Source organism: Centruroides vittatus, unplaced genomic scaffold (genome assembly GCF_030686945.1).
Source record: "Centruroides vittatus isolate TY-2023 unplaced genomic scaffold, ASM3068694v2 contig_5, whole genome shotgun sequence".
Lineage (NCBI taxonomy): Eukaryota > Metazoa > Arthropoda > Arachnida > Scorpiones > Buthidae > Centruroides > Centruroides vittatus.
In genome coordinates this window covers 3386709-3402388 of record NW_027122286.1, presented here as the reverse complement: position 1 = coordinate 3402388, position 15680 = coordinate 3386709, and the positions used below count along the sequence as shown (strand labels likewise).

The 15680-nt window shown below is 29.6% G+C and overlaps 1 protein-coding gene across 3 annotated transcripts in view; it reads right to left on the bottom strand.

Annotated features, from left to right (window-relative positions):
* Positions 1-14054, bottom strand: part of LOC136978243 (histone-lysine N-methyltransferase EHMT2-like) — a 68024-nt gene extending 53970 nt beyond the window's left edge. For all 3 annotated transcript variants that reach the window (XM_067273911.1, XM_067273912.1, XM_067273913.1), the window contains exons 1-5: positions 13959-14054; positions 10563-12725; positions 4857-5030; positions 4709-4776; positions 1925-2047 (exon numbers count right to left, since the gene is read on the bottom strand). In XM_067273911.1, the coding sequence (XP_067130012.1) occupies positions 1925-2047; positions 4709-4776; positions 4857-5030; positions 10563-12534 (2337 nt within the window). In that variant the 5' untranslated portion in view covers positions 12535-12725; positions 13959-14054. The remainder of the gene's footprint in view (positions 1-1924; positions 2048-4708; positions 4777-4856; positions 5031-10562; positions 12726-13958) is intronic.
* Between the last annotated feature and the right edge of the window lie 1626 nt (positions 14055-15680).

Genomic DNA, 15680 nt, shown 5'->3' with positions numbered 1-15680 from the left:
TTCATCACTTCTCTTCAGTAATTTGTTTTGAAAGCACTAATAATGCCTAGATCTAAGGGTTGTATAAGAACAGTAGTATTTTTTGGAAGATACATTACTTTTATTTTACCATCGTCAGACACAAGGTGGATCAGCCAGTGGATGAGCTGGGCAATTATCTAAGAGAAGCAAAGCTTTTGGATCTAGACTCAATCCTCTCAGAAATTTTCGCACAGAAGGAACAAAGGAATTGTGAAACCAGTCATGAAATATGTTAGAAGTCATCCAAGCATTTATGCTGTTTTTATAAACAACTGGCGAGATTTTATATTGATTGACTTTAAACACTGTGGGTTTTGACTTTACCTATAATGAGTGGCGTCAACTTGTGTTACCAGCTATATTTACACAAAATAAAGCTGTTATCCTTTCCTTGCTTAATTTTAATTCTGCCTTTTGTGGGTTACTTTTTAGATCTAAGGTTTTATTTGGCAACATTCTGTAATATAACAGTCTCATCACAGTTGTAAACTTGTGCATCAGTATACTCTTCTTTCTTAATGGAAATTGTGAACTGTTTGGAAAATTCTGCAGTGCCTTCAATATCACTAGACTTTGCTTCACCAGAAATGGAAATTTGGAAGATGCTATGTCGTTTTTGCCAACGCCACAACCAACTGTCAGAAGCCTTAAAATCTCCTTCTGCTTTTAAGCTTACATGAAATTTTTCAGCCTGCAACTTTAAAGCAGTTCCAGATACAGGAATACCTTCACTTCATTTTTGCACAAACCATGCACAGAGGCAATCGTCAATGTTTTGATTTTTTCCAAGTCTTGTCTTTTTTCAAGCCCAGCATCTTGATCAAGCTTATCAACAAATGACTTCAGTTTTGTATCCTCTGCCATCCAACCCCTTACAGTTCCTTCAGGTATGTCATATTCTCTTCTGATGTTTGTTTTTGAAACTCTGCTCTTTACTTTAGCAATAATGTCAAGTTTCTCTTTCACACTGTAAGCTTTTCTTTCACTCATCATGCATACAATAATTAAACACTATTCAAAATACATGCAGGAACTCAATACATACACAATTACTCCATACGCAGTAACAATAAAACACGCTACTCACTAACACCACACAGACCTGTATAAACGTGTTTGAGCTTATCGTGTCGCGAACATCGCCTGCACTATAACTGAGTGTGTGGTATAGCGAGCAGCGCTATAACGAAGGTCCAATGTATCATCTTTTCTTTTAGACATGTTGAAAGAATACATGAAATACTTGAAAGCACAAAAAACAACAAAAACTAAATTAAACATGAGCTACAAATAAACAACAATACACTATCTGCTCTTAATGATGACTCATTAAGAAAATAGTCATTCACTAACACGTGCTTATATCAATGTTTCATTTAATACATCTCTCACAATGCAGTAATGAGTCAGATTATAAAATTGGGAATTTGTAAAGAAGGAACTACCTGTATAAAAAAGTTCTATTTTGGAATATTAGGTTATGTTATTTAATATATATATTATATTAGGATTGAAGATAGACTTGAGGTAGGCCTTTAAATCAAGCTGAAAAAGTTTGTTTGCTTAACTAAAACATTTTACTGAAAAGGAAAATAAGTAATTTTTTTTAATATTTGCAACTGGTTCCAGTTTTGTTTTACATTTTCTTCTATAAATGTTATAAAATAACAATTAAATAATTTTACTATTGAAAATAATCAAACAAAACTTTTCAAATCAAGTATAAATTTAAATTTTGCTAAAAACCGTATTAACTTTATTTTGTTTCATTAAAAAATGTTTCATATTATAATATTACAGATAAACATAGAGAAAAGACAAAGTTTCAAATTATAAGGATTTAATATTAATTAAAGAAGAATGACATCATTATATATAATAATGATTCTGTTATTTTACTTACTTTATCATCAATAGAATCTAAAGCTTGACAATAAATTTTAGATTCTGTAGTTACATTGGAAGATGCATCTAAAGGTTCTTGCAAACAGGTACATGATGTTAAAGGCGGCATCTTGTTGTGATACTAAAAATTATATGTTTTAAAATAGAACTTATTAATTATCTGCTTTAAATAGTGTAAATAAATGTTCAACAGTTATGATTACTTGTTAGAAATATAAATTTAAATAATAAAAATTGTGAATAAAATAAACAATAAATAATACATTATTGTTAGACGTAGTTAAACTATAAGTTATCCATAAACACATTTATGTTCTTTCCAATTTTGAAAATTTATTACTCAGTGTCTGCAAGATAAATATATGAAACAAACATGAGCTGAAAGAGTAACTCAAAAAATTTATTTACACACAAAAAGAAACTTATCATAAAACTAATATTAATGTAACTTTGAAATTGTTAATTGTTTTATAATTAACAATTTCAAAGTCACAAAAAATTTTAAGAGAAAGAATGAACAACTTATACAACCCATTATCCAAATCTAATGTATTCCTGAAAATTATTTGAATATTGGGAATCCAGATATCAGCCATCTATTTACATTATTTCTTATAAAAAAATGTTTAACTTGTTCTCAGACCACCCAAATTATGCAAATCAAATTTTTCCAAATAAGATTAAAATATTTCAAAACATTTTTTTACTTATCAATCAATGATTTCAGCACAATATTAAACACTACAAACTGCAATCACTTTACTAAAAAATACTTGATGAGATCATAAAGAATAATTTTGTAAGCAGTAACATCGAATAAGTTTGATTAGTATCCTTATTAGAAATTATAAATAAACTGCATTTTTTCTTTAACAGCAGTAGACAGCAATGAAAACATCATAACTATATTGTAAATTTTACATTAAATTATTATATGAAAACAGAATAATAATGAAAATAAACAAAAGAGATGGAAACTTACTGAAATATCAAATAAGCTCATCAAATTGCCCTGAAATTTTAATAAAAATTACTGAACTGCACAACAATGGTAAGCGCAATGCCACAGAAACAAATTAAAATACAGTAAAACCTACAAGAGGTATAACTTCTTTAAACAGAAACTTGTAAAAACAAGAGAATTGCATTTATTTCATCTTTACTGTCAATTTTTACCATGAAATGTTCTGTATGTTTAAGGTGGAACCTGTGAGAGGCAAATGGAAAGCTATATGTATTATACTGTATTATTACTTCATACTAGTTTAGAACCCTGTTAAAGACATAAACAAGTACTTAATCAAAAATCCTGACATAAACATTAAGAATAAAATAAATATCAATAAAAATATTTATTTTTCTTATATTACAATATATTTTAAGAACCAGTTTAGTTAAATATCATAACTGACATTAATGAGTTCAAAACTTGTTTTGAAAACATAATATACCTGATTAAGGCCTAACATCATTTTAAAACACAAACTACAATTAATACGATTTATAAGTGCTTTAAAATGAAACAATGAAACAAAATATGTTAGAAACTAGTAAACTTTAATAAGTAATCTCAAATATGTGCATTAAATCTTATATTAAATTTAAAGTTTAAACGTCTTTCAGTTTCTACATGTGCCACTGGAAAGTATGTGCCATTTTTCAAAACAAGATCTTATAACTAGGAAAATTTAATCATGAAAGACCTCCTATTGGTTACACTTTTATAGAAAAATTTTCAGTGTGTAAAAAGAATAAACTTCTTCCATTCAATTTTGTACTTGATTTTAACCAAAACTTTACATAATTTTGTTCTGTTATCTGTTTTCATCTTCATTTATACTGTGTTCTTACACATTTGTGTTCTCAAATCTTCCAGTCTGAATACCGGTATTAAATAAGTACTCACTTTTTGAACTTTTGTATCTGGTACATTTGTGTTCCTGACCTAAGTCAATTTCAGTTTTAAAACATGATGATTCTTCTGCTTTTCCAATGCATTGATGTATTAAAAAAAAAAGATAGAGAGAAAATTTGTTGAAAATGTTAAAACATCACTATTAATTTTGAGTAAAACAAACATAGAGAGGAAGCTTAAAAATACTGAATTAGCAAGTACAACATTCAAGATGGTATCTAAAAATCTACATTTTCAGGAAGATAACACAAAAAGGTTTCATTTAGAACACATCATCTTTTTTTGTTATTTGAGAATATACAAGAACATACAGGTGATTATAATTAAAGTATTTCTATTTAGAACACTAACTTCAATGAATAGGCATAATGACAAAAATTTGTACCATATTTTTGCAGATTGTCTGACATGTCAGTCTATTCAGGGCAGACCATGAAATCAATTTTTCTGTATGGTAAAATCTGGCATACCGATTTAAGTGAGTTTTACATTCCTCTGTAGATGGTGTATAAAAAAATGAATGAGTTTTTTTGCAGATGTTTATTCCCTCTTTTTGGTGGGAATAAACATGATTCAGGCATATTCATAAATCTTAGCTAGTAATGTTTACTGCAGTACTTTATCAATATTAATAATAAACTATTACAATTTTATTAAAATTAATTAATTTTAATAAAATACAATAGTAAAACATTAATTCTACTAAATTCAAAGCAGTCATAAAATCAATCTGAAAACCAGTTTAGCATCTGGTATTTAAAAACTGGTTTTTACCAAAACAAATTCTGTTGAAACCCAATTATCAATTTCAATAATTTTTAGTTTTTGCCAACACTAGTAAATATTTTTATGTTATATAATACTTACAACAATATCAATCTTTGGTATAAATTCAGTTTCAACATGTCCAGTACTTGATAAATTATCTGAATTCACTAAAAAATGAAATATAAATATTTTATTATTATATAAAATTCAGAATTGAATTAAGTATTTTTTCATTTTATGTATCTACTTTTTCTTGATTTCTTCACACTATTAATAGCAGATTCAGACCCAGCCGAAATAGATGAAGTTAAACTAACTGTATCATCATTTTTCCATTGGTGATCTTGTGGATCATCAGTGTTTCTCCTTTTTAATCTTACACGTGTTTTTACTATAGTAGCAATACTGCTCCCACCTTCACCTATCAAAATAAATAAAATTTGAAATAAAAATTGAATAAATTTTAAAATAGTATTATTCTCTTAGTAAGTGATAACAAAAATAACTTGTTTTTAGTTTATATAAAGTCTTTATTATAGAAACAATATAGTCATAAGAGTGAATCAAATGAAAATCATGAAAATAAAGGTAATAAGAAAGAACAATATTGTATCTACAAGTTTATTTTATATAAATGTTTATTAAATAATTATAGATATCCAATTAAACATCATTGTAGTTATTGAAATGAACACATTATAGTATTTAAAATTCCAATGAAGTATTCTATAGTAGAGAAATTGCACATGATAGAAAACTCTTCTCCACTTATAAAGGTAATCTTCTGATTTACATTTAATGTAGAATTGAAATAATTTAAAGGTTTCAGGAGTTACAAGTAGAGAGTAACTGTAGATTTGAGAAGAGATTTATCTCAAAGACCAATGGATACTTATCATAGGCTCTTGAAACTGATGTTTGCAATTCTTGACTCAGGCATACCATCAGGTCTCTGGTCATTATTATTCTTTACATCCTTCTAATGTAACAAAATTGAAAACATGAGGGAGGGAAACTGTATATTTCAAAATGTCAGATTGTCACAGGGGCATGTGTGATGTGTGCTTTTCACTTTTTTGATGGAAACATCAATCACTGCCAGTTAAAACAACTTCTGGCAAACAGTGAAACTTGGAAGTCTGCTAGGAGTTTATCAACTACAAAATATTATTGAAATTCAAGTAATACATTGCACTTTCACCTTGTTTTTGGATTTAGAAAATATTCTTTTCATATGAAAAGCTTTTAGATTAATCAAAACAATGTAAAATAAAGCATTGTGTTTAGTAACAGATTTTCTTTATTAATTACCTACTGCTAAATGATGACAGGGAAGAATTCAAAATGAGCAGAACTAGCCTGTATCACTGCTGCCTAGTCATGGGGCCTACTAACAAGACCTTCATTCATCCAAATTATCATTATGCCTATTTGAATTCTGAGACAATGCAATTTTGCATTCTATCTGAATAGAAGTCCATCTGCTAAGAGAAGACAGCAAAAGGATGTTTTGCTGTTTCTCTAGGAGAGGTGTATCTACTCAGATACTATCAGGAACCTTTGATAACAGTCTGATTTCTGAAGAGGTAGACAAAAAGGTGCTGTTATCTGAACTCAATTGGATACTGTGCTCCATCAGATTTTTGTATAAATAGAAAGCCTCAGATCAGTCAGATTGTAACTCACAAAATGTTTTCTTTTTTCAGTCATATAAAATTGTGTCTTAGGCTATAATTTTATTCATATTGTTCTGGCTTATTGTTTTAGTAGTTTTACTATTCAAAATTGTTAATAAATTTTCATGTTATAAAAACATTAATTAAAATTCAATGTTAAATTAAAAATTATACTGTATTTTCATGGATTGACCAGCATGCTGCATATAACTGGGGGAGACCAGCATGCCAGAAACCCTAAGGTTACCAGCTATCAGTTAAACTGACTAAAAACTAATATTAATCAGTTCTAACAAAATTAGTTCTTAATTAAAAATACTAAACCTATAAACCAGCAAACGTTATTTTTAATTGTCTACATAGACATTACTCATTATTAGGACTTTATACTGGTGTTTACATTTGACACAAGAATGAGAATTAGTTCAGAAAAAACAAATTTTATTTATTATATCACCTGTAGTAATTTTATAAACCAGCAAATTTTTATAAAAAGTGCAAATGTTTTCAGTCATGTTGATGGGCATCATGCATCATCATCAGGCAAATCAATCCTCAAATGCTGAAACAAACAAGGGATTGTCAAACATGTGCTTACAGCCTTTGGCTCCACCTTAAACAAGACAACGATCATACTGTTCATTTCCTGAACCTTCAGCTTTCCTCACCCAAAGGACACATATCTAGTCAGGTTTACAGAAAACCTCCCAACCTTTGCCCTTGCCTTTTCCATGATCCATTCACCTTCAAAATCGCCTAGTTTAGGACCTTGGTACAAAGAGCCTTCACCCATTCATCAGACACATATGATAGGGATAAAGAGCTCCTTACGATCACCTGTTACACAATTCAGCATGGCTATTCTCCACATACTATTAAAGGCCTTATACATTGTCCTTCCTCCACCACTTCTGCTTCACAGATAAATTGCACCCAAGACACAGGTTATAAGACAGGAAGCAAGCCACCCTTTACAAGGAAACATCTAGAAGAAATAACTTTTGTTTAGCATTCCGTAGAACTCCTTCAATTTCCTCCCGCCTCTGCAATGCTAGACTGTCCAGACATTAACCTCCAACCAGGCATCTACACTATCCCTATTATCAATCACAAATCCAAGCACCACTTAGAATACATAGGTGCTACATCATTTCCTTTACACAACCACATCAGACGTCCATCATAAAAGGATTGGCCAACACAGTGTTGGCTATCTATACCTCTGACCCCAATATCAATATGGAATTCTGCAAAGCATGCCTCTTACATAGCTGTTCCAGGTAATCCTTTCTCAAACATCTTGAGCAGGTGGAAATATATAAGGCCACTTGCAATAACACCACTATTAATTTTTGTGATGTTGACTCCTTCCCCAAAGCGTAAAAGTCTTTCTTCAAACTATAAATCTTACTATCTTCCCCTTCCCCTCATCTTACATCACCTTCCTCTGCCACATTTGGCAATTCTGTTTGTTTCAGCATTTGGGGATTAGTTTACTTAATAATGCCCATTCAACATGGACAAAAATGTTTGCACTTTTTATAAAAATTTGCTGATTTATAGGTTTAGTGTTTTTAATTTTAATTTAACCAGTTTTAAGTGGCAGTTTTTTTCTAGTTGTTAAATAAATGTTAACACCTTCCTCTCAAATTTCACACAAAGCAGATGCTAATTGGTGTAAGTTGAGATAATTTACAGAGTGTTTATGAAATTTGATATACAGTGGGTGATCTGTTAAGGAACATAATCTGTTACAAGACTTTGTTCACTATCCAAATTGTTCATTAACCGATTATCAATTTACCATAGTTTTTTATGGGAATTTGATTAATTCATTCTGGAGACTCCAAAAAATAAAAAATATATACTTTCTTACTACATATATTTATACGTAATAATAAAAATACATATATACACAGTTTTGCATTTTTATTAGTCATGTTTTTTCCATTTGTGAGAGTTAAAGAATATGTCTAATGTCGATTGTTTTTCTCACTTCAGGATTTTCCAGAAGTAATTATTCCAAAGATTAAACCTTGAATCGTTTGTTTTATCGCAAACTGGAAATCTGAATAATTTGATATATGATTAGTTTTGCCCTACCATACAGTCACAAATAAAAGGAAAAACTTGCTCTACATGTCATATGTATTTTGCTTTAAAGAAAAAAATTAACGAGCACAAGAAACTGACTAATCATAAAGTATCTTTTTCCAAAATAAAACCTGTTCATATTGAAGCACGTCAAAAAAAGAACTACTTTGTGTAATAACAGACAATGATATGTTAGCGGAGGATGCTGAATGGATGTCTGAAGATGAGAGTACAGAATCTCTTGAATTAAAAAACGATGAAGTTTCTGAATCAGACTCTTTGTCTGTGATTGAATCACTTGAAAATTGGCTGAAAAATCCATGGACAAGTGAAAATTAAAATTAACATAAAAATGAATATTATGACGTTGATTAATGATGATGAAAATTAAAAAAATATAGTTCTTAAAATAAATTGTTCATTCAAATTCATTAAATTTTTATAATTTTAAACTTGTTCACATAAAGTCTTTTATAAATAATAGTACATATTAATTAACTAATTAATAATTATATATTTTGGACCTAAGGTTTTTAGGGTTTCATAAAAAGAAATATTTTTTTTGTTAAAATCTTTCTATAAAATCATGCCTAAATATTATGTAAGATAGGAAAGGAGAAGGGGATCAAAAAAATATTACGGTTTCTTACATAAGGGTGTGTGTGGGGGTCTAGAATGGCCGAAATTGCCCTTACGGAATTTATGGATGCCCCAAAGCAATTGCCACAAATTGCTTTGTTCTTGTGTTTCTTTCATTTTTAGTGCATATTTTCCGTTAGGCACATGCAATGCTGTTTTTATTTTCTCTCTAGATTCCATTAGGCACACCCAGTCATGTCAGATATCATGGACATTATCACTTTGACTCCACTATATATTGTAAACAAAGTCATGTAGTACCTCTATTTTTTACATTTAAATGCACCCTCATTATATTTTTGGATTCTTCATTTCAATTAACGGAAAATGGCAAAGTTTCATCAAAATCGGCCTATCAAATTTTGAGAATAAACTCAATTCTATAAGCCCATAGAAATGTGCTAGCAACCATGGGACATCACCTGACAAAGTCATTCAATTTGTCAATAATCACTTTGTCATGAATGCTCATGCTACAATCTTGTATCTCAAAAATGAAGTCATGGACCTTTATTTTTTTTTATAATGTTTTTAATTTCAATAAATGGAAATGGCAAAGTTTTATCAAAGTCGATCAATCAAATTTTGAGATCAAACACTATATCATAAGCCACATAGATGAGGTTTCACTAACACTCCGCCTCATTTAATTTGTATCTGTTAAATAAAATTTTGTTTTTTACTTTTTATTGTTTTTTTATATTTTAAATATATATATTTAGCCTGTGTCCAGAAAACCAGAAAATCTAGAAATCCAGACTACTTTGGGTCCGCAGCTTGCCACATAATTGATCTGGTCCTATACAACTATAGTATAACCTCACTAACCCAAACTATTAATAACTATTATATGGAGTTGTTCAGATTAATGAAAAGTTTGGATTAGCAAATTTATGTATAAAAAATCAGAAGTCAAAAAGGACTACAGATAAATATATATATATATATATATATATTATATATTTAAAAAATTATACTGTATTTTGTGTATATATTTATATTAAAATATATAGAGCATATTAATTTTATAAATTTGTCATATTTTTAAAAAGTTTTTTTTTGTTTGGCTGAACATTTAGCATAAAAACAAAAACAAAATTGGTTCAAATTGGGCAAATATCAGAGTAGCAAGATTGTACTGTACTAACTTAATAACACTTTAAAGCTGCTGAAAGATCCAATCTTGATCTTTAATCTCCAATTCTTGATAAATAACAATCATACCAGTTCCTGCTTTTATTAGAACACAGAAAACTTTTAAACAGTACTAACAGCTCCAATAAAGTAGAAACATAGTATAATTGCTACTTAATTTAAAAATACAATTTATTTTATTCAAACATTTTGTTTTTGAGAACCACCACTCATTTTCATAAAGAACAACTTTTTGGAACAGATGATCTCATTCATCTTGATCCAATGACAATTGTATTCAAAAACATTTGAATTTTAATAAATTATATTTTTAAGATCCTTACAAATATTTAAAATACTAATATAGAACAACAAAATTCTAATTTAATTTAAAACAATTTTTGACTTACTATTTGCAGTCTCTTCTATTTCCATTTTATCCTTCAAATTTGATGTATCAATAATTTCAATATCATCATGTAAAATAGATTTTTCTATTTTTATATCTTCTCTTTCAACAGCTGCATTTTCTATAATCTGTTCAGAATCCACTTCAGGAGTGATAGTTGATTCTGCAACGGCTGCATCTTCAACTGGTAATCGTGCTTCATCAGTTTTTAATTTGATAGTTGTTCTAATAGTTTCATCAGAAACAGGAATACCATCATTGAAATTTGCTTCCTTTTCTTTTTCTTCCTGCTTATTTTGCATTAATGGAGTTTTAATTATTACCTCTTCTTCCTTTTTACGTTTATGCGTCTCTCCCAACTTCTCTATCTTATCTAACTGTTCTTTAACAACATTTTCAACAGAAATGTTATCTTGATTATCATCTCTCAGTTTTTCATCTTGAATTTCTACTTTTTCTTTCTGTTCATTTTTCACTTCAAAATTCTGGTTTTCAATATTAGAAATACTTAAATTCCCTTTATCATCACCTGCTGAATCCAGATTTATTTTACAAACTGGTGTTGGTGATATATTACTTTGTTCCGAAGACATTTCTTCATCTTGAAAGGATGATTCTGAAGGTGTATAACAGCTTTCACTAATGAAACTACCACCTTCACCTTCCTCTTCAGAATCTAGAAAGCTTCCAGTTGTTTCTGTCCCTGTAATACTAGATTCTTCATCTTTAATTCCACCAGTTGATTCTTGTTTCTTTTGCTTCTTTTTCCTTTTTGAACTTAAATATAGACTGTATGTTGCTCCTCGAAAATGTCTACGCTTTTGTTTTCTACCTTTCATTTTCATAGCTTTCTTTGCTGCTTGATTTCTTGTTAGTACAACAGGTTGCAACATTGATGTTTTAGATGTTCCACTAACAGGCTGAATTTTGACTGACCAGGATGGCATACTCTTTCTTGCTCTATTTACATTAATTAATGGCTTTACATCAGATGAACAACTTTTTCTTGTAGCAATGTAAGGAGATACATCTTTAAAGCAATCTTTTACTGTTGAATTACAATCGTTACTCTCAGGTGATTTAATATTTAATGAATTAATACTTTTTTCATTATCAGCAGATTTTTTAATAGTTTCTTCTTGCTCATTTGCAGTAGTCCTCTTTTCTTCTTCACGACTTTTATCTTCTTGTTTAGTATCAATTTTTGTTCTTAGCACTTGACTTAAAGAAGTTTTCATTACGCTATTCAACATACTTTTTAAATTAGCAATTTTAGCTGACATACCAACAGCTTTTGCTCTTGCAAGTTGATCAGATGGCTTTAATATAACACCACTTCCACCCGATTCTTTACTCATAACCAATTTCAACAAAGCTTCATTTTGTTTATGATCACCTTTAGAAGGTGCTGACATTTTAGCTCTTCCTTCTTGTTTTAATTTCGGAAAAAAATTTCCAGATAATTTTTGAGAATTTATTTCTTGAAAAACATTCAATTCATCCAATTTTGTTGATTCTTGAAACGATTCTTTGGATGGCTGTAAGACATCTTGAATCTCCAAAGATTTTTTTACATCTACATTTTTGCAACTTTCTGATTTTATAATTGGGACCTTTAAATCTGTTAATGCAACTCTTAATTTTAAACCACTACTACCACTTGATGTATCAGATACAATTTTTGGAACTTGTATATCAGTAGTTTCACTTGATAAATCAGATGTTTTTATATCTTTATTAATGTGGCTTCCAGTTATTATAACTGGATTTGTTCCCTTTTGCTTATTTAAGTCACTTTTCTCAGTACTTTCTGGACTTTTAAGTTTTATCTGACAAACAATCCTCTTCTCTTCCATTATGGAAATATCAGTGTTACCATTATCTACTTTTAAATCTTCAGAGCCTACTTTGTTTTCCACAATATCAGTTTTTACATCACCTTTTTCTACCTCAGGATTAACAGGTAGGTCCATTGAAATTTATTTTAGTATTAATTTGCTAAAAATATATTTCCAAAGTTACATTTTTATAAAATAACATTTTAAAGCCAGAATCTTTAAAAATGTCACATGTATTTTATATAATTTAATGACTATATAGATTTATCAATTCAGAAGAAACAAAACATTCATGTGTAAAAGCAGAAATGCTTCTAAATTTCTTCCTGTAATAAAAAAAGTAATAATTAATATAAATATATTCTGACATTTTATATAAAAATAAATTTAAGAATCTGTATTCTTAAAATATATATAAAATGTGACTATTGAAACTAGGATTGACAACTATAACTTTTGATTCAGACCCTCATTTTCTTGAGACTGTAAATTGTTTTGTCCAGGCTTGGTATACGTTTATTTGCTTATGGCAACATGACATGTGGGTAATCTGCTGAGGAGATGCCTCGTGGGAAACTAGTCACTAATTAGTTGTTCAAATGTAAAGAAAATCCAGAAAACTCCATACACAAAGCCTATTTCCAAGGTGAGAATCCACAACCAACTACCAGCAATCAGTGATTTTATCCACTTGGCTAATGGTGGGCATTTTGTTCAGTCAGCTTTGTCTTTTGAGTGTAAAGAAATTTTTAATTGGAAAATAATGTAATTTAATTTTTGATTAATTCCTTTTTTTTTAACTATTTATTGCTCAAAATTCTAAATTCTGCATGTCTATCTCAACTAAGGTGAGATAGACATGCAAAGGTGAGATAGACATGCAGAGTAAAAAAAATACAGAAAAATCAAATATTAAGAATACTAAATGATCAACGTCACTGATAAAATTACCATTACAATGGAAAAATGAAATAGAGGGATATGAAGGTGGAGAAAATTGGTGGGACATGGTTCAGAATAAGTCTAGATGGACATCAGTCATTAAAGTGATTAAAAGCATCCTGCTACTGATAAAGGCATGGAGCTTAATAGATTCATTCTCTTTACAATATTTGAGATTATTCTGTAACCATGTAAGTAATTAATAAGTGTTTAAATAAACAAGCAGGCATATATACAATCTAAACATAAGATTATGGCATAAGTTACTTTAGATCATTATGCATATATGAACAAAGTATTTAAAAGTTATTACCATCTGAATAAGTAACAAAAAGTATGATTTATTCAACATTTTCAACCTAGATAAACCTATCTGAGGATTAGATAAATTAATAGTTGGCAACACTAACCGAACCATTATAATATTAACCAAACTAATTGAATCAAGTTTAACTTCAATACGAACTGAATCAACAATCATTTTAATACTCAAATGTTCATTGAATTGATAAAAGTTTAATATATCTGCTTCAAGAAAGAAACAATCAACTATTCTTAAGAAGTCTACATATAACATCCGTAAAGTTTTTAATTAAATTTAAAAAAAAAAATCTCACCAGATAATATCTACAACTACGTTTATTTCTATATCTTTCCGTCAGGGGTCGTGTAAGATGTTATTGAATTATTCGGTGATCGAGATTAACTTTTTTTGTTCGTTTTTTGTAATCACTCTTGCGTTGAGATCGAGATTATGTCAGTATTCATGCTCTTAGAAGGAATGAATTATCACGGTAATTGGCTGCAGTTATCACGTGATTTTGACGTCACTGCGTCTTTTTCTTCAGTCTAGAAGCATGTGATTATATTATATATAATCGATATAAAAAAAACACCCGGCGAGGCTATTACGATGTTTTTTCTGAGACTACATCACTATATGATGATTAACAATCTTAAATTAAAGATAAATTGATCCGAACTACAAGTAGCATCGAAAATGATTACGAATAGATTTACTAACAAAGGGGACGGCATGACGTTGGGGTCACCGATTCTGATCAAACTTGCTGGAGTTAATAGTGCATCCCCAATGACTGATATGTGCCGAGCAGTAAGATGCAATACTGAAATTTAATTAAAGAATAAAATTAAGGTTGAATAATCAAATCACTTAAAACCTTTAGAATTTCCATTGTTTGTAGAGTGGCCGCTGGTACGATAGAGGCAGTTTGGTTTCATACATGTGGCAGTGGTGTTTCGAACCTCGTTGGTTTCGATGTAACATTTTTAAATACAAAACTATGATTTTTACTTTATTCTCAGTATTTTTTAATTTATTATATTTATTTAAAAATTATTATATTATCATTATTTAAGGCCGATTTTGTTAATAAAAAGATATTTTTATTAAACATTATTCAGTCTGCTTTCCGGGAGCACAATTTTATGGATGAGAAGCGTGTGAAACGATAAACATTTCTGCAGTGTGCGCAATGAATAAATGCAGATTTTTACAATAAGAGGATTTACATGTCACTGGAAAAACAAACTTGATTAATGTTTAAAATACCTTCTATGCTATTGATGCTAGCACAAGATATCGAAGCCATCTTTTTGTTTTTTAGCGAAAATGCAATTATAGAAACATATAAGTTAAACAATAACTTTGCGCACTGCACATGAAAGTACAAAAAATGCTTTGTTTTTAAATAAATATTGTTAGGTAGAATTTGTTAATTGCTTTTGACATTGTCTTGTTAGCCTACCAACGACTGGATAACTTTCTCAAAATCAAAGGACTAACCGGAACAGACGCCATTACTGAAGCTAAAGTAATGATATTAATCAATTGTCTTGGACCGAAACATTATCAGCTACTGACCAACGCCCACAGGGCGGAAAGAGTTAAAAAAAAAAAAAAAAAAAAAAAAGAAATACCCTCTAGGCGAACCTTTGCTGAATTAATGAAGCTGCTACAAAATCACCTAACACTCAAACGAAATATCCTAACAGAACAGCACAAATTTTTGTCCAGAGTACAACATAATGGTGAGTCCATTTCAAATTACGTGACTTCGTTAAAACAACGCTCGAAAAGTGCAGATTTCAAGTCTAGTTGTAACAATGCGGACTGTATAAATCCGTCATAGATCTAATGTTAAGAGTACAATTCATACGTGGTTTACGAGACGCCGACATCCGTGAGAAAATTCTACAACAAACTGACCTAACCTTCGAACAGACGCTAGAAATTGCATTAGCCATAGAAGCTTCCGAAATTGAAAACGACGAAGTGTATAAAAGTAACCACCTTGTTAACAAAATTACCAAAAATA